We start from the raw sequence: 22076 nt of genomic DNA, 5'->3' as shown, positions 1-22076 counted from the left end.
ATGTGCGCACCCCAGCAAATTATCTATATATATACGAAAAAAACAAAATAATTCTCTCACCCAAAATAATTGTGGTTACTTCACCAATAAACTTATACTAACAATCAATTTAAATTGAACTTAAGGAAATATATAGAGTAAAGTAAGATAAGTCACCCAATTGGCATACTAAAACATGAGTATATGCAAAACTAATGAGTTTGAGGAAAACATGAACCAACCTTAAGAATGAGCTAACCATACTCATGAAGATTAAATGTGAGCTCTTCATATGCTTTCATCAATTTGACTGACTTGTGCATCATTAAAAAAAAATTAGTAAGTTGTGCATCATTCACATACAGTGCAAATAGTATGCTTATACACACAGCTCAAATATGATGAATAAAAACGTGCAAAATTTGAGAAATGAATATAAATTCAGGCTATCCTAAGTTTCGTAAATTTCTATAAATTATACCAAAATCTGGTTTAGAATGGCTTCAAACGGATGGATTTCTACAAACTATACTAAAATATGGTTTAAAAAAATACAAAAGCGGAAGTAGAACAATAGAAAAAACATTACGTCTTCAACAATGATTCGTTAAAGGTCTATGCAAAAATTTGTAAACTTTTGGATCAAAACACACAAAATATGTGAAATTTAAGAATCCAGGATTGAATTACGAACAAAGGATAAACTGAAATAACACAAATCATCAATCACAACATGATAAACTCTTCTTCACGTAACATCATCTTACGGCATACATCTGTCGTGATCGCGACATGTGGCAGAGGTAGAAATAGCAGCTATCAAATCTCTGCGTGTCCATGGTAGCTTTGTGGACCCTCAGCACCAAATCAACTCTCTTTTCTTAGAATTAGCATTAAATAAATAATAAGATAAATTAAGATAAAATCAAGAAATAAACAACCTAAATCCTAATCAAATCTAAACTTTAAAAAGGTACTAAATAAAGATAGATAAAAACTACCAAAATCTAGCAAATCACAATAAAAAACTCATAAAATCCTGAATTAAATAAAAATATGAAAATTCAATAAAAATACCATAAAAATTCATTTATACTCTAAATGTGACTCAAAAATAAAATAAAATATTTCATGAAATTAAAATTAAATAAATAATAAATAAGGATAGATAAAAATTATCAAAATCTAGCAAACCACAATAAAAACTCATTAAATCCTACATTAATTAAAAATTTGAAAGTTCAATAAAAATTAATTATTATACTCTATAAATAAATGTAAAATAAAATAAAATATTTCCTGGAGATAAAATTAAATAAATAATAAGATAAAATTAAGAAATAAACAACCTAAATTCTAATCAAATTTAAAATTTAAAAAGGTACTAAATAAAGATATATAAAAACTACCAAGTCTAGCAAATCATAATAAAAACTCATAAAATCCTGAATTAATTAAAAATCTGAAAATTTAAGAAAATTTAATTAATATACTCTAAAAGTGAATCTAAAATAAAATAAAGTATTTTCTGGATTTAAAATAAATGATAAGATAAATTAAAATAAAATTAAGAAATAAACAACCTAAATCCCAATCAAATCTAATATTAAAAATGGTATTAAATAAAGATAGATAAAAACTAACAAAATCTAGCAAATCACAATAAAAACTCATAAAATCCCAAATTAATAAAAAATTCGAAAATTCAATTAAAATTAATCAATTTATTCTAAAAATAAATTTAAAATAAATTAAAAGACCAAATCTTATCTTTTAAAATAATATCAATCAATTATTTTAGAATATATAAAATTAAAACATATATCAATTGAAAATTATATCTTCTAAAATGATATCAAGTAATTAGGTTAGAATATATAAAATTAAAATATATATCAATTGAAAATTATATCCTCTAACAAATTGACACGTGGAATAATTTTTATGAGAATTAATCTAGGAGCGACACGTAACTAACTTGGCCTGTGGGAGCGACACGTCATGCTAGAAGTTGTTCTTTTCTAATATATATAGATATAGATATAGATTTTTTTTAAGCAATAATATATAAGTATAAAAAGAGAACGAAAAACAAAAAATAGCTCCACACTTGAACAATCAGCAAATAGAAGAGCCAACTACTCAAATGAGCCTCCTCATAAATATCTAGACTCATTTGATAAATATCTAGAACATGAAAAAAAATATCTTATAATATATTAATCATATTTTATAATATTTTAGTCTTATTTTGATCTGTGTTTAAAAAAATTAAGTTTGATTTGTTTTCTTATTTAATTAGGACTGTGACTATTAATTAATTCCCTTATTTAACAAAAATTACATGTGTACTTATTATTATAGGTAAGTACTAGTGTTCTTTACCCGTGCGTTGCACGGCGATTAAATTTATTGTAAAAATGAATCAGTAGTAATATGTTTTAACTTAATTTAGGCTCTTTTCAGTAAGTATAAATGATATGGAACCGAACATATGTTACAAACATGTAGATGAATGGACCACAATACATATATTAATTTGATGAGGTTGTAGATACCTCACAATGTCTTTTTTTTAGAGATACCTCACAATGTCAACACTTGAATAGTAATAAAAACCAAATTTTTAAGTAATGCATTACATTGAAATTGAAATAAGATAAACATAACAATGACAGCAACATGAACTCTTATTAGAAGTTTTAGTCCATGATTAATGATAAAAACTTCATAACCGATCTTGTTGTCAATTAAGCATATTTGAGCTATAGAACCTACAAAGGAAAAAAAAAAGTATAAGTGTAATAATCAGTAACCAATACAAATATAAACTGTGTATAATTAGAAAATGTTAAACTAACCTTATAGAGACGTCAATAAACCTTCAAATTAGATGATCAATAAACTGCTTGACATCTTTTTATGTTATCAACAATAAAAATATCTGGAATGATGGAGGATAGGGGCGGCTTAAGGGAGTATATATAGTTGAGTTGGAATTAGCGTTTTTTTTATACATAAGTTGGAATTAGGGTTAATGATGAGAAAAGGTGAAAAGAATATTTCATTGACTTTTTATTCGAATATTTTTTTTATTCCAATTTCAATACCGAAATTATTTGAATTTGAATAAGATGACTAAATTTAATTTTTTTTTCCATTCGAACATGCTCAAATTCGACGGCATAAAATAGAATCAATGCTAATTTGACTTTTTCATTCAAATTTAAATTTTTATTTTAGAGTATTCAATCATATTTAATCAATCATAGAAAAAATTCATTGGTCAGCCCCCTACCGCTTAGTGTGCTGACCGTGGGGCGAGGGATTAGTCTCACGACTGTCGGCTGTAGGAATACCTTGGTCAAAACAAAAAAAATCAAAATCAAAATCATAATTAATATCGGTATAAATAAAAGTCAAGCATTAAATGGAATCAATTATAATTTGTTGTTTTCATTCAAATTTGAATTTTTATTTTGGATCATTCAAACAGAATTAATCAAATAAATAAAATCAATAACTCATAATTACTATCGGTATTAAATTTTGTCTGAATTTGAATCTTGAAATCAAGCAAAATGGGCTGCAAGCATTAAAAACAAAAAATCAAGCAAAATGAAAATAATTATATTTCGACTATTTTTGAAAAATAGTAATTCTATTTAAACACAAGGATCTAGTTTTAAAAACATCAGTTATTTGTAATTAAATAGTTAAAATGGTCAAAATGATAATCAACCATTAATGTGCAAATTCTATGTTAGCAATTAATGAGGGGCTAAAAAAATTTTAAAATCATCATTCTAAAGACAAGTGGAAGTCACGCAACGCATAAAATCCGTCTGTCAATTTAGGATCCGAAGGATTCATGTTGTATACAACAACATGAGTATTCCCAACAGGGTCAATCAACGTCCATTGATCTTTGAGCTCATCCTCGAAATAACTCCGTGAAGCTGCATAAGCAAAATAAAATAGAAGGTTAATTATTAAGATACGATAAGAGAAGGGAAATTCAGAGGAGTTGTGATTTTAAACATCCCTGCCACTTGTAACTTAGGATAAGAACTCAATGCTTGTAGTTCAGCCATGACCATTCTTCATTCATGGTGGATGAATTTTTTAGCAGACCAAAGAAGGTTAGAAATAGGTTAGGGAAAAAGCAATATATAAGGGAAAGAATGATAAATAAATAAGGTAATGTTGGAAAGAATGCAATTTATTATCTTCGATATTATTTTCTTATGAAACAATACATTTTGAATATATTGATTATATTTTAGTTGAAAATTAATTCCATCATTTGTTTGTATTAAACGTTAATTAGGAGAAAAAAATTCATCATCTTAAAGATTTACATTAGTTTTAAAACGTGGGGCCTATTTTTCCCATATATTTATGATTGTTTAATTGTTTGATGATAAATTTAGGGGGGGAAACGGCGATTGCACCCCAAAACAAGGATTAAAAAAAATGAGAAACTTATATCAAGTTCCTTAAATTCATTTCATCAAGTTTATCAATCATGTGATGACACATGTGCAACTATTTCTAAAAATAAATGCAATTTATTAAGAATTTATTGTCAAAATTCGAAAACTTACACATGAACTTGATGAAATGGAGGTAAGGAACTTGACCTAAATTTTATCCTTAAAAAAATCAACGCACTTATCTTCCAAAGCAGCCAATAAAAACTGATTACTTTTCCTAATATGTCCCACATGAAATTGAAGGCATATTATGTAAATGCATTGACCAAAAGTGTATCAGTTATTGCATAATTTCCACTTAAATAAGGGACAACTATTAATAACATGTGCATTTAAGGTTGATTGATTTAGGGTTAAAAATATAAGCAACATTTTAAATAATTATATGTGGAAAATATTTTTTGCCAACTTATTAAATATTCATTCACAACGTGCAGGGCCCTGCATAAGGAGCATAATGTAATCCCTTATGAGAAAATTAAGCATATTATACCTAATCTGGTAAAGTCCATGGCCATGCATAAGGAGTAATTATAGGAAATGAGTAAGTATTTCGAATTTTTTTGAAAAATGATAATCAATGGTATATGTATTCAAATTTTATGTTAACAATTATTGAGGGATTAAAAAACAATAAAAATAAAATAAGCATTTAAAAGGCTTTCAATAATGGGGCTCCATAAAAAAATGAAATCAAAATGGGCTTCTACTATTTTTGTCCAAATCAATAATAAGGTGACACTTGAGGGTTGGGTGAGAGTGTTTCTTGGAATGTCAAATCATCTAGGTGAGTCTCACAACCTTCCTCTTTGTGTATAGGTTGGGTGAGAGTGTTTCTTGCCCCCACTACATTTCTCAAATAGTGTATAATTTTTTAATGGTATAAATATGACTATGACATTTTAATAGTAGCTTAGTACAAGTATTGCTCCCACCAAAGTTTTATCTTACTAGTTTTTAAAAGTAATGTGCTACTTTTAATCCCACAAACTTATATGTATATTTTGCCCCCATAACTTATAATTTTTGGATCTGTTACTGTCAAACTAAGAGATTTTCCTTTAGGTGTCTAAGAGTTTCATCATCCAAGCCACTCATTAGAGTTTTTAATTTAAATTTTACATCATTCTTTACAATTTATCATAATACTATATCATCTACACCACTTTGACAAACTGTATTAACTTCTTACTCCAACCCAACAAATATAAAAAAATTCTTAAATGGATCCCACGGTCTACCATATTAAAATAACATTATTTTTGCGGGTTCATTTACTGTACACAAAGAAATGTTTGTGTAAAGTTACACAAACCTAGGTTGTCCTGTTATCACAAGTTACAACAAGTTAAATCATTTTTTTAAAATGAAATTAATTATTGTAAAAAAAATAATCACATCGTCTTTAATCTCTAATTTTTATTAGTATCACCTACATCCTCTAACAATAAAATCCAGAAAAGAAGAGAAATTAAGAACAAAACATATAGCATAATTTCTCGTGAAATATTACACAACCCAGACACTACTCTTGAAATGTACCCTTTAACTACATGAGTTCTGCAACTAAAAAAACTACCACAAATGAAAAACTCTTTTAGAAAACCCTCATCATTACTTGTAAAATTCAAAGTCAGTATCATCAATGGAAAATTAACAGTTGAATTTGTGCTAAAATAATAAATTACACAACATCTATAACAGTTGAAAAAGAAACTAAGAAGTCGAATAAGCAAGGTAGAAACTTGTTGAGTGTAAGCTGGGTTTTTCTTCTGAGCTCTGCGTTTCTTGCCTCAACTCACGTCTCTTCCTCTCGCTCTAACAATGGACATTGACATTCCTGCTTCTTGACAAATGGCAGATATCACCGCAACACTAATTTTGACAGGTCGAGAAACATAATCCTCCAGGTCCACCTCATCACCCAAGTTCATTTTGGCGGTGCAAACCTGAAATCACCCAAGTTCATTTTGGCGGTGCAAACCTGAAATTTCTGGGTTTTGTCAAGTTCATTGCTCCCACAACCAAAATAACTGCAGCGTAGGAAAGGGCATGAGCTTTCGATTTACCGATTATGCCATGGAAGAGGACCTGGAGCTGCGGCTGGGCTTGAGCAAGGAGGAATGATAGCGTGCCACTGACTCAGATGTTGAGGCCAGATTTGAAGCTTTCTTTTCCGATCTGGGTGAAAAGCTTGAAGCTTTCACATTTTTTTCTCATCTTTGAGTTTCAATGTTGAACAAGGGCCAGATCCAAAGAAAAATACATAAACTTGGTGGTGGTTGGGGGTGGTGGTGCGGTGTGGGCTGGGGTTGGTGGTGGTGGCGCGGTGTTGGTTCAACGGTGGTGGTGTGGTCTGGGTTTTTGGGGGTTCTAATCTGAAAAATGTTTTAGTTGATGCATAATGAAGAAGATGAAGAGTGAGATGAATATCTAGAGTTTAGAGTTTAGATGAAAGAAGTTTAAGGATGGTGATGGCAGATTTAGTCTTTTTTGTATTTTTTATTTTAACCCAATTTAAATTAAGAAAGGGTGACTTGCTAGTAAACTTGTGATAACAGGTCAACCTAGGTTTGTGCAACTTTACACAAACATTTCTTTGTGTATAGTAAATCAATCATATTTTTGCATCAAATTTTATCTTTTAAGTTGCTCTATGCAGCAACTTTGCATTGTTTAGATGGAGGAACGTACTATGTCGCTACAACGGTAGAGAAACTCCTTCTTCATGAATTATAAGTGAGCAATCCAGAAAAAAATGATGTTGATGCTCAAAGAGCGACCTTGCATTTTTTTTATCTTAGCATTTTGAAACCTAATTGTCAAAGACATAATTATCACCATCATGTGCAACAAAACTGAGTTCTTAATGTTTACAGTCCACAATAAGCTTGGTCGTAACTTGATTCTACATAAGCTAGCACACATGAGTCTTGAGTGGTGCTAAAGTCCAAATGATGTTTTAAGTATATAATGTGACCTATGAAATCAATTAATGCATGAGATATCATAGAGAAAAAAAAAATTGATCAAAAGGTTATGGATGTCCCAAGTGTATAACTTACCCTGCTTCCATTATGTTTGCATTTCAACTAGTGTTCTTTTTACCCGTGCGTTGCACGGGGAATATGTTTATTGTATTTGATACATCGATCATATTTTAAATTATAAAAAAATTTAAGATACTAAAAATGTAAGAAAAATCTTAATGAAACAGATGATAAACACATATTAATCATGAAAAAAAAAAAGAATGTGTCTATAGTATTTGATACATCGATCATATTTTAAATTATAAAAAATTTAACATACTAAGAATGTAAGAACAATTATAATAAAGCAGATGATAAACACATATTAATCATGGGAAAAAAAGAATGTGATAGTAGCACAAATTAGGGTTGTGAAAGATAAATCATAAAATATGACATCATTTTGTTTATTTGAAGCCATAAAATAGCAGTATATCAGATTTTGTACAAAATTTACGAACCTTAAACCGACAAAAATAATTTTGCATAGATTTCAAATTAGCCAACATAGATTTGTTTTGGCAATAAATTTTAGGTGCAGAAATTTCTCCTCTCCATTTATAACCGAATGCATTCAGTTGGTATCTCATTTGATTTTATTTGAAATTTAACATAATATCAATTAATTAGTTTAGAATATAATGATTGTTTAAAAAAATATAGTGATACTTTTTATATAAAATAAAATCTCACGTTACATATACATAAAGAAATCTCTAAAATGAAAAAGTTTCTCATATTTAAAATTTTTAAATGAGCCAACATAGATTTGTTTTGGTAATAAATTTTTGGTGCAGAAATTTCTCCTCTCCATTTATAACTGAATGCATTCGGTTGGTATCTCATTTGATTTTATTTGTAATTTAACACAATATTAGAGTATAATGATTGTTTAAAAAAAATATAATGATACTTTTTATATAAAACAATATGTCACGTTACATATGCATAAAAAAATCTTTAAAGTTAAAAAGAAGATTTTAAAATTTTCAGTGTAACACATGTCAAAATAGGAGAAGGATTTACTTATACATAAGTGGCAACACCTTGAAACATCATTACAACAAACATTGATCTTTGCATGCTCTTTTTTGCCATCATTTATCAAGAAGTGTGGTCCTTTAGAGCTGTATAGTAGCCACCAACTGTATTTAGAATAACACATTTTATACTATTCTTGGTGTAGAACTCATGCTCCATTTCTTGCAAATCCATCACATATCATCAATTATCGTCATGCTTCTTTAGTAGTTGGGAGCATCAATGTATTTCTTTTACTCTACAACATTGGGAATGATATTAAATTGTGCAAGATGATGCATCTGTTATAGAAAAAAAATGCAAAACCAAATTGCAAACCAAGCAAGAGCTTACATTGCACACGTGAGATGGACAAAATAGATTGAGAGGAACAATGAAATAATGTTTAGGTAGTGGAAAACAATTGAATTACCAAAAAAAACGGTGAGCAGCAGACATGCAAGTCCATAAAACCCGGATAAGAGTTAATAATCTTTTTATACTAAGCAATCAGAATGTGTGAAGGCTATAATAAATTTCTTCCCTTACCTAAAATTGGGATGAGAAGTGATGTCCATAGAGCTCAGCAAAGTCCCTATCCTCATTATATGAACCAAACACTATTCATTCTGCCACCAATCTTATATCCTAACCCATTTCACATCAGATCAAGAATTGCAGTAAAAAAATGGAGACGAAAAGTATAATGAACCACATGCTGGAAAAGTTACTTATTTGATCAGATTAATAATTCTAAGATCCAAAATCAACACAAATCAGTAGTTATAAATTTATCAGCAAGAAATGAGATAGCAAGAGCAAAGGCCATAAATTGGTGAATGAAAATAAGGAAATTTTATATGATTCATTCTCCTTATCCACATTCCCTTTCCATTCAGCTCATTAACTGTGTTAAGGCTTGCTTCCCACTAAGCAAAAGTTCAAGTATCAGTTATGAAAACAAACTAAATGTAACTTGTGAGTTATAAAGATGCAGCTATGAGTACAACTAATACCCATGGATGTGACAGGTATAAAGATGCAGTTCTCGGACCATAACCCCAAACATTCTTGAGCCAAATAGGAAACTGCCTGAAAATCAAATAGAATTAGACCTTTAGTTAAGCAAATTTATAATTTTAACACATGTACTAATTGAAAAAAAGCTTCCACTATTGAGATAGTAAAGCAAAATAAAAGAGACTATAGCTATGTCTAAAAGCGATTTACAATTGACAACAAAAAAAAGCTATTAATTAATAAGAAAAATAGCAAAATCTGGAATTGAAAGCAATCATGTGAATAAGTATCTTACCTAAATCTCATTTCTTTATCTAGGATCCTGGGTCAAATTTGTTGGACGTCCCTTCTTCTGAAAGAGTTTCTCTGCCTTCATGATGCTGACATTGTAGATGAAGTTTTGACAACCAAAACAGGAAGATAATGATGCAATTAAATAAACTTGCAATGGGAAGGATAAAAGCATGTAAGTCTTCTATCAATTGGCCGATTAAGAACATTCAGAATAAGGGTTGCATAAGAGAAAACATCACAACATTAGTTTATTTAAGAGATATGGAAGCATCACAGAGACCACCAACAAATACTAAAGCATATATGAAATTAAACAAAACAATCACAAAATAGGGAACAATGAACAAATTAAGAGAAAATTAAAGGACATGACTTTTAGGAATTGAATCAACACTACTAAATATAGTGCCCACTAATTAGGTCAATCAAATTCAGCAACAAAAAAACCTTTAGGAAGCGAAGCATAAACATTTATGTCAAACACTTACACAATTATCAACTTACTCAATTATCAACACCACATTAAGCAAGTTGCATACTCGAGTAATCTTCCTCATTTTTCCTCCATGTCAACCGGTTCACAGTAGAGACATGTAGGGGAGGAGATGACTGATGCAGTATTAGTAAGGAGCAATTTAGGTAAATCTTAGATAATTAAGGCAAATCTTTTAAGATTTTAAGATTTTATGACAAAGTTTCTTAAATTTAAAATTAAATTTAAAAAATTGGTTTCAAGATTTGTTATGAAAATAAATTTTAGGTAAAAAAAGTTTATTTTTAGAGTATTAATTAAATTTAATTTAATTTTTATTGAATTTTCGGATTTTTATTTAATTAAGGATTTTATGAGTTTTTATTGTGATTTGTTAGTTTTTATTAATTAATTTTTAAGGTATTTTTATTGAATTTTTAGTTTTTTAATCTTTTAAAATTTTATGAAATTTTTTTCCAGATATTAATAATCTATTTAAATCATGATGAAATAAATTTAGTAAGGAGTAATCTAGGTAAATCTTAGATAATTAGGAAAAATCTTTTAAATCAAATCTAAAATTTAAAAAGGTACTAAATAAATATAGATAAAAATTATCAAAATCTAGCAAATCACAATAAAAACTCATAAAATCTTGAATTAATTAAAAATCCGAAAATTCAATAAAAATACCATAAAAATTAACTAATAATCTAAAAATAAATAATAAGATAAATTAAGATGAAATCCTGAAATAAACAACCTAAATCCTAATCAAATCTAAAATTTAAAAAGGTACTAAATAAATATAGATAAAAATTATCAAAATCTAGCAAATCACAATAAAAACTCATAAAATCTTGAATTAATTAAAAATCCGAAAATTCAATAAAAATACCATAAAAATTAATTAATACTCTAAAAATAAATCAAAAATAAATTAAGATAAAATCAAGAAATAAACAACCTAAATTCTAATCAAATCTAAAATTTATAAATGTATTTTTTTATGCAAATTAACCTGAAAATGACACGTGGAATTTTTTTTCTGAGAATTAACGTGAAAATGACACGTCACTAAATCTGCCTAATAGAAGTTCTTTTTTTCTAATATATATTGATATAAAATTTAAAAATGTACTAAATAAATATAGATAAAAACTATCAAAATCTAACAAATCACAATAAAAACTCATAAAATCCGGAATTAATTAAAAATCCGAAAATTAAATAAAAATAACATAAAAAATAATTAATACTCTAAAAATAAATAATAATATAAATTAAGATAAAATACATAAATAAACAACATAAATCCTAATCAAATCTAAAATTTAAAAATGTACTAAATAAAAATAGATAAAAACTATCAAAATCTAGCAAATCACAATAAAAACTCATAAAATCCGAAATTAATTAAAAATCCGAAAATTCAATAAAAATTAATTAATACTCTAAAAATAAATCAAAAATAAATTAAGATAAAATCAAGAAATAAAAAACATAAATCCTAATCAAATCTAAAATTTAAAAATGTATTTTTTTATTAAGGAGAAATAAGGTAATGAAAAATCAGGGCACATGTGGCAAGTGGGGCCAAGGAGAAAGAGCTTACATGTAAAATATTAGGTGAAAATTAATCCGGGAGCGACACGTCACTAACTTGGCCTGTGAGAACGACACATCATGCTAGAAGTTCTTCTTTTCTAATATATATAGATATAGATTATATTCATTTAACACTAACTAAACTCCAGTGCCTTGAAAAATTACATTTCCCTTTCCAAAGTTATTGAACGTACCTGAAACTCAAATATAACTTTCGTCTACCCACATGCGTGCAGCCCTAAACATAAGCAAATATTTTTTTCTTTCTTTTTGACACTTAACTTTTTGCTGGCCTTTGGTTGGTGTAAACCCAACTGTTAATTTTGGGCAACAATTTTATATTAGTAACTAATTAGAATTTGTTATTGGACATTTTAAAATCTTACATGATATTTTTTATACATGAGAAAATGACAAAACAAATGAAACGACTAAGTCTAAGTTGTTATTGGACATTTTTATACATCTTACATGATGAGAGCCTTGCTTAACCAGCCGATCCGCCACCGAGTTCCCCTCACGCAACACCCAAACCAGCTCCACTCGGCAACTCTTACGCAACAACTCCACGATCTCTTGCAGCACCTAGCACCTGCGTATGAATGTGCACGTCAATGTTGTCTGACCACCTAAATGCATAAAGAAAATCTAAACAGTCTGATTTTCAGACGAGCTTACAAGTCCCACGCTCCCAAGCCAAACGAAGATTGTCGCGCATAGCTAGCTCTTCTGCAAAGAAGGGGCTCCCCTCGTCGTATTCGACATAAAACCAATCACCCAACTACTTGCACTATTGTGAAGGAGCCCGCCGCCTCCCATGGAGCTTGCATCCTCGCGATGGTTACCATCCACGTTCAGCTTGAGGAACTCTATTGGAGGATTACATGAATTATGAATGATCTTAAATTTATCTAAGAAGTATTGAATCTAAATATAAATTTGATATTAAAATACTAGTTTTTTCACTCAAAGTAACTATGACCGAAATAACGAGTGATTAAGACTACTAACCTCCTATATATGCACCTCCACTATGCTCCAATCACAGACGAGCTTCCTTCGTTGATCCGTGCCAAGGTCATTCATCACACGGTGTCGTTCAAGGTTACCCACACGCAAGTCACCAATCACAGAATTAAAAACTCTATAAACGACACCACACACAAGATAAAAAAAAAAAAAAAAACGTAAACAAATCCAAGCCATATTCGCATAATCGCATCTCCTTGTAGATCTGCAAACTCTCCTCCGGTTCCTCCATCAATCTCAATCCTCTCCATTCCCGAGCTTGATAACCGTCGTCGCAGGTCAGCTTCTCTTCCTCTCTCTCCGCGATTCCATTCTCCATTACTGTTAGGGTTTCCCGATTCCGCAAATTACACAGATCTTGATCCAAACGACACCGTGTTCCCTTGATTTTCTTGTTATAATCGTCAGATTTGGAATGAATTGCTTGTTTTGTTTTGTGTTGTGTTGCAGATTGTGAATTGAATGGAAGGAACTGGAGGCAGCAGTGCCTCTGCTGCTGCACCCGTGAACCAATGGTGGCTGGAATTTTCAAAGATGTTCCAGTATTATCTCGATAAATCTACCCCGCACACTACGTATAGATGGATTGGGACCGTGGTTATCGCCTCGATCTATGTTTTGAGGGTTTTTTATGTCCAGGGATTTTACATTGTGTCTTATGGATTGGGAATCTACCTGCTCAACCTCTTGATTGGGTTTCTTTCACCTTTGGTTGATCCTGAGGTCGAGCATTCTGATGGCCCTTTGCTGCCTACTAAAGGCTCCGACGAGTTCAAACCCTTCATTCGCCGCCTTCCTGAGTTTAAGTTCTGGTAATTTAGGAATTTTGTTATAGTTGTAGGTGTATTAGTTTAGTTAACATATTAATGCTGCATTGTCACTGATTGAATCTGGGGTTTCGTGTTCATATTGGCTTGCTGCTTATTCGTACTCGGTCTTTTTATATGTGAGATTCAACATTCTGTGATTTCTTTTATGTTAATTTATCATCCTGTTGTAACTGATATGACTCCATCATTTCTGAACTCCATTTGAGTATTTGGAAGGTAATAGCTGTCTAGAAAATGTCTCCCCAATTTAGCTAATCAGTTGCTCCCCACTTCCACTGCATGTCAGCATTCGTAATCAGTTCACCATCTGCATTTGGCTGCTAGTTTTTGGTCTTTGCACGTGGCAGTAGATGCATACACGGAAGTGATCTTTTCTTTCTTGAAGGGGAAAATCTATTACTGTCTTCCCTACGCTATTCATGCCACCACCTTTCCCAAAAATGTATACCGCACTTAAAAGTACAGACTTAAAAATGTGGTATGAAAAAAATGTAAAAATGCATATGGCAATATAAAGTGTGGTGTGCATTTTTTTCCTTACCGCAACTTAAAAGTGCGGTCTACATTTTTTTATATGGCATCTTAACACGTGGTATGCATAGGGATGGCATGAATAGGTGTGGGGATGACATCAATGGATTTTCCCTTCTTGAAGATGTATCTTTAAACAAACTTCCTTAATCACATTATTTTCTATGGAACGAACTGCCACTTAAATATCATATTGACGTGTCAATTGAAAACTTAGGTACGTATCTGCTTCATATTGATATGCATCATTCAATTTGTTTGTGTTGGTCGTCAGATGTTTGTGTTGGTTGTCAGATGATTGTGTTGGTTTGTCATTTTTATTTTATTTTTTTCTTTTGCAATTTGATTTCTTAACTTAGTCCAACTGTCACTTCTAAAGCTCATTTTGTCTCATCAATCAGGTATTTTTAAAGTTTTGAGACAAAGAACTATATGGCCTTAACTATGAGGGCAGTTTTTCCTTGTCAAAGAATTTCACACTTCCTCAACAGCTTGATTTTAATAATCCAAATGACTAAAAGGATTTTAGAACATTAAAAGATATCTTATAATATCTTGATCGTATTTTAGAGTAATTTAAATTATTTATCAGGATTTTTTTATCTCCTAATTTATATGTCTATGTTACCTTATTTAATTAGGATTAGGAGTCTACCATTAGTATAAATAAAGGCAACTGCTTTGCCTTTTGTAAGATCACACTCAATATAGTTTATTGATACAACTTTATTTTCCGTATTCCCTTAAACTCTTTCTTTACATTGAAGACTAAACCTTATAATTTCACCCTCTTTCTATACCTTAAAAGACTAAGCCCTGTAATTTCTTAATTTATATAGGGGGCTGTACGTACATGATATATGTGCAGGTACGAACTAGGTGCTCATAAAATGGGGCACACATCCTTTGAAGAGTACAAATTTCCATAATAATTTAGTATTCAAGTGTTATATCCCCCTCCCCGGCCCTAAATTTTTATACTGCATCTTTCAAATAGGCATCGTTAATTTTGCTCATTGTATTCCCCCTTTCCCAAATTTTATGGCCGTCTTTGCATGTGAATATCCCATTACCCTTGATGATATCTGATGTCATGTTACGGAACAAATCTTGTTTGAATGGATATTACATTGTGGTATGACTGTAATGTCCTCACAAATAAGGATTTTTATATTCAGCAACTTTGATGCTGTGACCGAGTTTATTTGTACAGGTCAGCTTCCCTGAATAGGATAGTTCTAATTATGCGCTAAAACTTTATATTTATTTGACACATAATGTAATTTACAATGTTGACTTGCTAAAGCCGTCCTGTTTCTGTTGGGAAACAGTTTAAAGGAATCTTCGTTGATGTAAGAGAATAGTGATATTTTATTATTGTTATGGCTGCAGGTATTCTTTCACAAAGGCTTTCTGCATAGCTTTTGTGATGACTTTCTTTTCTGTATTTGATGTTCCTGTCTTCTGGCCAATATTGCTCTGTTACTGGATCGTTCTGTTTGTCCTAACAATGAGGCGCCAAATTGCACACATGATCAAATACAAATATATTCCATTGAACCTTGGAAAGCAGGTATTCTTATGCTTAATTTTCCTTTCATCATATTTGTTTGTACACCAAGTCCTGAAGAAGCAAAGTTTGATTTATTTTGTGTTATTCGCATGGAAGATAACAGTATTAATGTATTATTGTTTTAATATGTTACAGAAGTACGGTGGCAAGAAATCTTCTGCAAGTAGCAGCGGCTCTCGTGCAGACTAAAGCTTGGCTGTGTCGTGATTTAAAGAATACTGATCTCAAAGTTAGGTTTTGTGGGCATTATTCAGGGGTAGTTGATTTTTCTCCTTTAGAAGGAATTTGTAGTCATATTATGGATGCCAATATGGTAATTACAGAAAATCTTTGGTGTGTCCAATCGTTTTATGATACCAGAAGATGTGGTAATGCTGGCAGTGAACTTCATTGTTGATATACATCAGTATTCGGTTCCCTTTAGATTTTATCACTAGTCTAGTATTGTATTGCGATGCTGCAATCTTTCCCTGTACTACCATAATTTCAAGACAAACTTCATACGGAAACTATTTGATTTTTCTCCAGTTCAGGATCTTTGAATATTCTGTCTCTGATTGCGATTGTTAATTGGACTATTGACATTCGCAAATCAACATATAAATTTACTCAATATGTTTTAACAAATAATTTGCAAAATTGTTGTCTTTAATAACATTGTTCATCCCTTAGGCATGAGCGGGCACTTATGCTCCACTTCAATGCTCATGTTTAGATTGCATTTAGATTTCTTTTTTTATAAATATTTTAATCAAATTGTCAAAAGTATAAAAAATGGATGTGAACAGGGAGGGAATTGCCTAAGGGCTGGTGGAAAACTCAAAGGCTCGAAGAGCCAGAGTACTAATAATGCTCTGATTTGGATTGCATGTGAACAATTATACAATTTTTATAAAGGCATCAAATCGTGAGAACATTGATCTCTTGAGCGTTCACATGCTTTCAGTAACACAAATCGCAGGCAGGGACGGCAATTTGAAATCGAGAGAAAGAAAGGGTGAGTACCTTGAGGTAATAAGCTGCAAAGGGTAAATAACTTGAGGTGGAAAATGGCAATTCACCCCATTTATCTTTTATTCCCTTGATAATTAATGCCTGAGGTAGGGTGTCAAACCCCTCAAAGGACAGTTCTTGAATATTTCCAAGCAAGAACCTATACATAGTTTTGATATCAGCAGATGTAAAGTGCCAAAAATCACAGGTTACATACATGGCATATAGCCTCAAAACAAAACATGATTCAGACCAAAGGCTGTCATCAGACTACAACCGTAGCAAAAATAAGAAGATTTTGAAGCCGAGAGTAACTGAATCACTAGTAAGAATCGGCAAATATGAATAAGAACACACGAAATCTGAAATAACTAAACAAGAACAGATCATCTGACAAAAAACCTTATCATGCAGAGAATTTAATGAGAAAGATTGACAGTCAGTTCACAAAGTCCACTTACACCCCCAACATCATTCCCTATTTGCCTCCCATCATATCTGTTGAAGATGTACCTAGTTAGTTTAGGTTGCCTTCTTTTGGTATTATAAGTTTCTATTAGTAAGTTAGCTAGACTGAGATGTTAGTGGTTATTTCTGATTCAGTTACATAGCAGAAACTTGTATATAAAGTCATGGAGAATCCTAATGAAGAACTCAATACATTTCTTTTCTACTTTCTCTCAGCAGAATTTGTTCGGAACAAGAATGAAATTCACAGCAATGGATCAAAACCAGAATTTGAGAATGATCCAGAATTTGAGAATAGGGAAAAGAGAGAGCGTGAGAGAAGAATCAGAATGGGGAGAAAAGTATTTCTATTATTCAATAGTGAGAGAAAGATACAATAAGGTCCTTATATAGACCCACTCACCTAACTAGCTTACTAATCTGGTAAGCCATAACTAATCACACAATTAACCCCTTGAACATTGGGATTAAGTACTTAACAGAATTAACATATTGTCATTTGTGTTTCAACAAATAAAAGGAACATAAGCATGGTGGGAGTCATTGCAATGAAGTCCGGGAACAACCTGCATCCTGGTTTTTTCCATAGCCTTCCGCGCGAGCTCCACATTCGTAACTTGTCCCTGAGTCTCTTCAATTATATCAAGAATGGCACTGGTAAAACCTCCATAAAATCCGCATTGATTAGGAGGAGGAGTAGCTACCTCCGGTGGGGGGAAGAATAACTCTGGTCTATCGAAGGCTCCCTCGGGTTCCTGGCTTCGGAAAGCATTGAAGAGAACTACAGGTGTATTAGGAAGGTTGCTCTTCCGAAAAATGGATGACACTATCTTCCGGAAAATTGGTTTTGGTTTGAGGATATCAACCAGAGACAAATAAGTGGGTCTCGCACTTAAATACCCCATACTGGCCAGGAGTTTATCATGTGCGTTTGGTTTGTTCTGAGTACTACAACAAACAGAATTTTGATGGTATTGGCTTCTGTGTGTCAGTGAAAAACTGAACCACGGTGGTTCATTCAGGGAAAACTCAATTGTGACCATTAGATATATAATTAAATAATGAAGGGTTGTGATTAAAGATTTCCAATTACAAAAATACCCTCTCTTTTCTCCTCTCCTTCTCGTACAGCACATCTCGCCGCCGATCATCTTTGCGAAGCCTCTTAACACCACGCGTCGCCGTCACTTTAGAGGTGGGTTGGATTCAGGTACTAACTACTGTCTTTCACCGTTTTACTACCCTGCAAATTGGCTTCGGCGGCTCAAAGGCCAACGCCGCTGCCATAGTCCATCGTCAAGTCCTCTTCACCCCTTTCAAAAACGATATAACGAGTGTGTTTCTGAAAGTAAGAAATCGACAACTGAACTAACCAATCATAAAATCAACCTAGCCATATACGAATTCATATTACTGGTAGAAGAAATTGAAGGTCAAAGGGGGTTAGGGATTTCTGGCGGAAGAAATTGAAGGTGAAAAGAGGTTAGGGATTTCTGGTGGAAGAAATTGAAGGTCAGGGGGGTTAGGGATTATTGTTAGTAGAAGGTGAAGGAGGGTTGGTGATTACTGCCATAATAAATTGAAGGATTCTTCAACGACATCGTCGAAGGTTGTCTGGTAGAGACAGTTACGGTGGCCGGAGACAGATAACAGATCTGGTGGTCCATGGGGAGAGAGAGGGGAGGTAGCATGTGAAGCTGGAGAGGAGCCATAAATGGTGGTTGAACCGAAGAAAACGGAGGAAACGGTGGTGGTGAAATCGTAGGAGAAGAAATGAGATATTTGAGGATGAGGGCATTATGGTCTATACACACAATTTTTTTAGTGTATCACCGTGAGTCATTTTTCTAAATGACTCACGGAAGACGCCGTCATTTTGATGTTGAATTAGGCAATCGGATACAATTGTGAGTGCACAACCCTTTCTAACATTCCTTAGAAGACCCTTGAAATGACAATCTGGGATGGGTACTTTATCAGAAGTAGTGATATAGCCATCAGAGCAGCCATGGGCGATGAGGTGGATGAAAAGGACGTCACCTGGTTTAGCAAGATCAACCAAATGGAATGTCTCCATTCGTATGTTGTAATGAGTGGGTTGTGTTTCATCTTCTTCTCCATCTTCAATCAAGAGAGTGATGTTGTTCTCTGAAAACCCTCGAAGATCCATCAGGAATTTCTTCATCCTCAATATCTTCCCTTTCACATCATCAACATTATCCATCCGTGTGTGCTTCAATCCAATCAACACAGCTTTCTTATTCATCTTCACTGTTGAAACTGCAATCAGTTGCAGTTGCATAAAGGCTTTGCTTGGTGGGAGGATCTATCTATAAACCATAATCGTTGAGGCCAGCATGCTTCTCAATTTATTATTTTTTAAAAATTGACATGAGTGAGTTGAGTCATGCATCAAAATTTAATTCTAACTCTGGTCAGCTTTTCGTCTTCGAGATAGCATTATCTAATGAGAGGAGTGGTTTTTAATGAGAGATCCATGAAATAATTAATAACTGTTCAATCAAAATAAACTTGTAGTTACTGCCTAAATCAAGCATTTCCAGTGCTAACCATTTTTTTCCTTTGATCATTCTTTTTTTCCGGTGCTAAGTCTAGCTACAATTCTATCATGTATTTGACATTAAGGTGCATTTCACACACTTAAAAAAATTAGCTCAGATGGTGCACACCACATCCAAACACAATATGTTTAAGAACAAAAAACATAAAATAAATGCAAATACATATATTAAGCGCTTGGCTTCATTCTCTTTTACACAGGACATGCATATCAATTTTTATTTTTATTTGAATAAAGATTTGTATATCATTATAGAGAAGAATCAGCCAGGATTACATCAATGTGAGGGACATATCCTCTCCAAACAGTATCAGAAGAAGAAAAAGCTAACTTGGCCAGCACACGTGCAGCATTATTTTGCTGCCTATAAACATGAGACACAGAATGAATAACTAAATCCTCAGCCAGCATGAGACAGTCATCAATAATGAGTTGGATATCTGGGTAAAGCATCCCTCAATAATAGCCACGAGACACAATTAGGGAGTCAGATTCCACAAGAAGCCCAGAAAACCCAGCTTGACCAACCACTTTAAAGGCCCACCTTAGTGTCAAAGCTTCTGCAGTGGAGGCATCTGCCCTTTGCTTAATACTGCTAGAGGGGGCCAACAAGACAGACCCCTCATGATGCTTTCCAACTTGAAGAACCACAAAAAGATTAAAAATGTTATTTCACATTGGATGATGAGAACCATATTCAATTTGAATCATGCATCCTCTTATCTATCTTTTCTGTCATCTAAATCCTTTCTACACAACAAAACACTCTAATTTAAGAAAATGTGATTGGTTTCATTCCTCTCCTCAATTTTTTTCTTTCTACTTTCACAATCCTCATAAGTCATAACCATCTTCAGTCTTGGAAACACTATCAGGGCATTACCAACATGCCTCCAAATGCTGCAGCCATGGGATGGGAATGTATGGATTTAGCTCTTTCTGCATCATATGCCTCCAATATTTTTCCATCCTAAGAAAGGAACTCATATGTAAAACTAGGTATAAGACTCAAGTCAGTAAAAGCAGCATAAGTCTCTATTGTGCCCTTTTTAAACATGGGTCTCCCTATTTGAGAGTAGCCCCAGCCAAAGCATTTCACATCCTGAATTGAATTTCCCGCAAGGTGCAATATCTAATCATGTCTTCAGGGGATGAAATTTTGCTAATTTTTCAAGAAGACAAGAATTTTGACCTAATACTACTTTCTCATACAAACTGCATAAATAAAATAAAATACTATGAAAAATTACTTTGTTCATCCCTTAGGCATGAGCGGACACTTATGCCCTACTTCAATGCTCATGTTCAGATTGCATTTAGATTTTTTTGGCTTAATTGCACTTTTGGTCCCCCAACTTTGACCTTCCTGCGAAAATCGTCCCCAAACTTCAAAATTAGCATAAAACATCCTAACGTTTACACTCGGTTGCAAAAATGATCTTCAGTCCAATTCCATCCAATATTTAACGAATTCTGAGGTAAAAATTAATAAGAAATAAGAAAATAAAACAAAAAACTTGAAATTGATGAATGTTCATCTTCTTCAAAGGACCTTCATCATCATCTTCATATTCTTCTCTAGAAAACCCAGAAGCAAACCAAAAACATCACCAACCCCACCCCATACATCAATTTCAGATCTCAAATCAACCATCAATTGAAGATGATCACAAACACTAGAACCAACAGATTTGGAAGAAAAAAAAACACAACCCTTTACAGAACAGCTTAAACCTTTATGAATCAACATTATTCAGAAAAAAAAAAAGCAATCCTTCAACAATGAGATCAACACTGTAGGTATGTAACAATGTATTTCTCATCAACACAAAAAGCAATCTTTCAGTAAAAAATCAAAACCATGTCTAGAAACAGTGAGTCAATTACGAATAATCTGCTTCATTACTAATTTTTCCCCTACCCAACATGCTTTCCTCCAACACCAACATATCTGGGCAAACACCGCCAGATTTGTGCTTGAAATTGTTGCAGAATCGAATCAAATCCCTTCACCGTTCGTTCATTTTCTTTCGGTTTCCCGTTTTCCCCAAATCAATCCTTCACAATCCCAGTTCGCAAACATAGAATCGCAGCCATAGAATCCTTCACCACCCTTCCTCTATCTGGCCATCAACGGTGCCGATGAGATT

General features: G+C 32.4%; 3 protein-coding genes across 3 annotated transcripts; 1 reads left to right on the top strand and 2 right to left on the bottom strand.

Annotated features, from left to right (window-relative positions):
* Positions 1-13067: 13067 nt before the first annotated feature.
* Positions 13068-16411, top strand: LOC130747485 (protein RER1A-like). Its single transcript, XM_057600437.1, has 4 exons — positions 13068-13228; positions 13401-13762; positions 15704-15884; positions 16020-16411. The coding sequence occupies exons 2-4, from the start codon at positions 13413-13415 to the stop codon at positions 16071-16073; spliced, it is 585 nt and encodes a 194-aa protein (XP_057456420.1). The 5' UTR covers positions 13068-13228; positions 13401-13412; the 3' UTR covers positions 16074-16411.
* A 1272-nt stretch (positions 16412-17683) lies between these two features.
* LOC130743034 (uncharacterized) lies at positions 17684-18318 on the bottom strand. Its single transcript, XM_057595139.1, has one exon. It carries the CDS (start codon positions 18248-18250, stop codon positions 17852-17854), a length of 399 nt encoding a protein of 132 aa, XP_057451122.1. The 5' UTR covers positions 18251-18318; the 3' UTR covers positions 17684-17851.
* Positions 18319-19149: 831 nt separating this feature from the next.
* On the bottom strand, positions 19150-19647 carry LOC130745028 (metacaspase-5-like). Its single transcript, XM_057597180.1, has one exon. It carries the CDS (start codon positions 19645-19647, stop codon positions 19150-19152), a length of 498 nt encoding a protein of 165 aa, XP_057453163.1.
* Between the last annotated feature and the right edge of the window lie 2429 nt (positions 19648-22076).

This window comes from Lotus japonicus, chromosome 3 (genome assembly GCF_012489685.1).
Source record: "Lotus japonicus ecotype B-129 chromosome 3, LjGifu_v1.2".
NCBI classification, from domain to species: domain Eukaryota; kingdom Viridiplantae; phylum Streptophyta; class Magnoliopsida; order Fabales; family Fabaceae; genus Lotus; species Lotus japonicus.
Note: the sequence above shows the minus strand (reverse complement) of the source record. Positions and strands in the feature narration are given on the sequence as shown.

What these genes read in the sequence shown, in the direction of transcription:
- LOC130747485 (XM_057600437.1), top strand. Translation starts at nt 13,413, where the DNA reads ATGGAAGGAACTGGAGGCAGCAGTGCCTCTGCTGCTGCACCCGTGAAC. An exon ending in CTTCCTGAGTTTAAGTTCTG is followed by an intron (nt 13,763 to 15,703) that starts GTAATTTAGGAA and finishes TTATGGCTGCAG; the next exon opens with GTATTCTTTCACAAAGGCTT. An exon ending in CATTGAACCTTGGAAAGCAG is followed by an intron (nt 15,885 to 16,019) that starts GTATTCTTATGC and finishes AATATGTTACAG; the next exon opens with AAGTACGGTGGCAAGAAATC.
- LOC130743034 (XM_057595139.1), bottom strand. Translation starts at nt 18,250, where the DNA reads ATGGGGTATTTAAGTGCGAGACCCACTTATTTGTCTCTGGTTGATATC.
- LOC130745028 (XM_057597180.1), bottom strand. Translation starts at nt 19,647, where the DNA reads ATGCAACTGCAACTGATTGCAGTTTCAACAGTGAAGATGAATAAGAAA.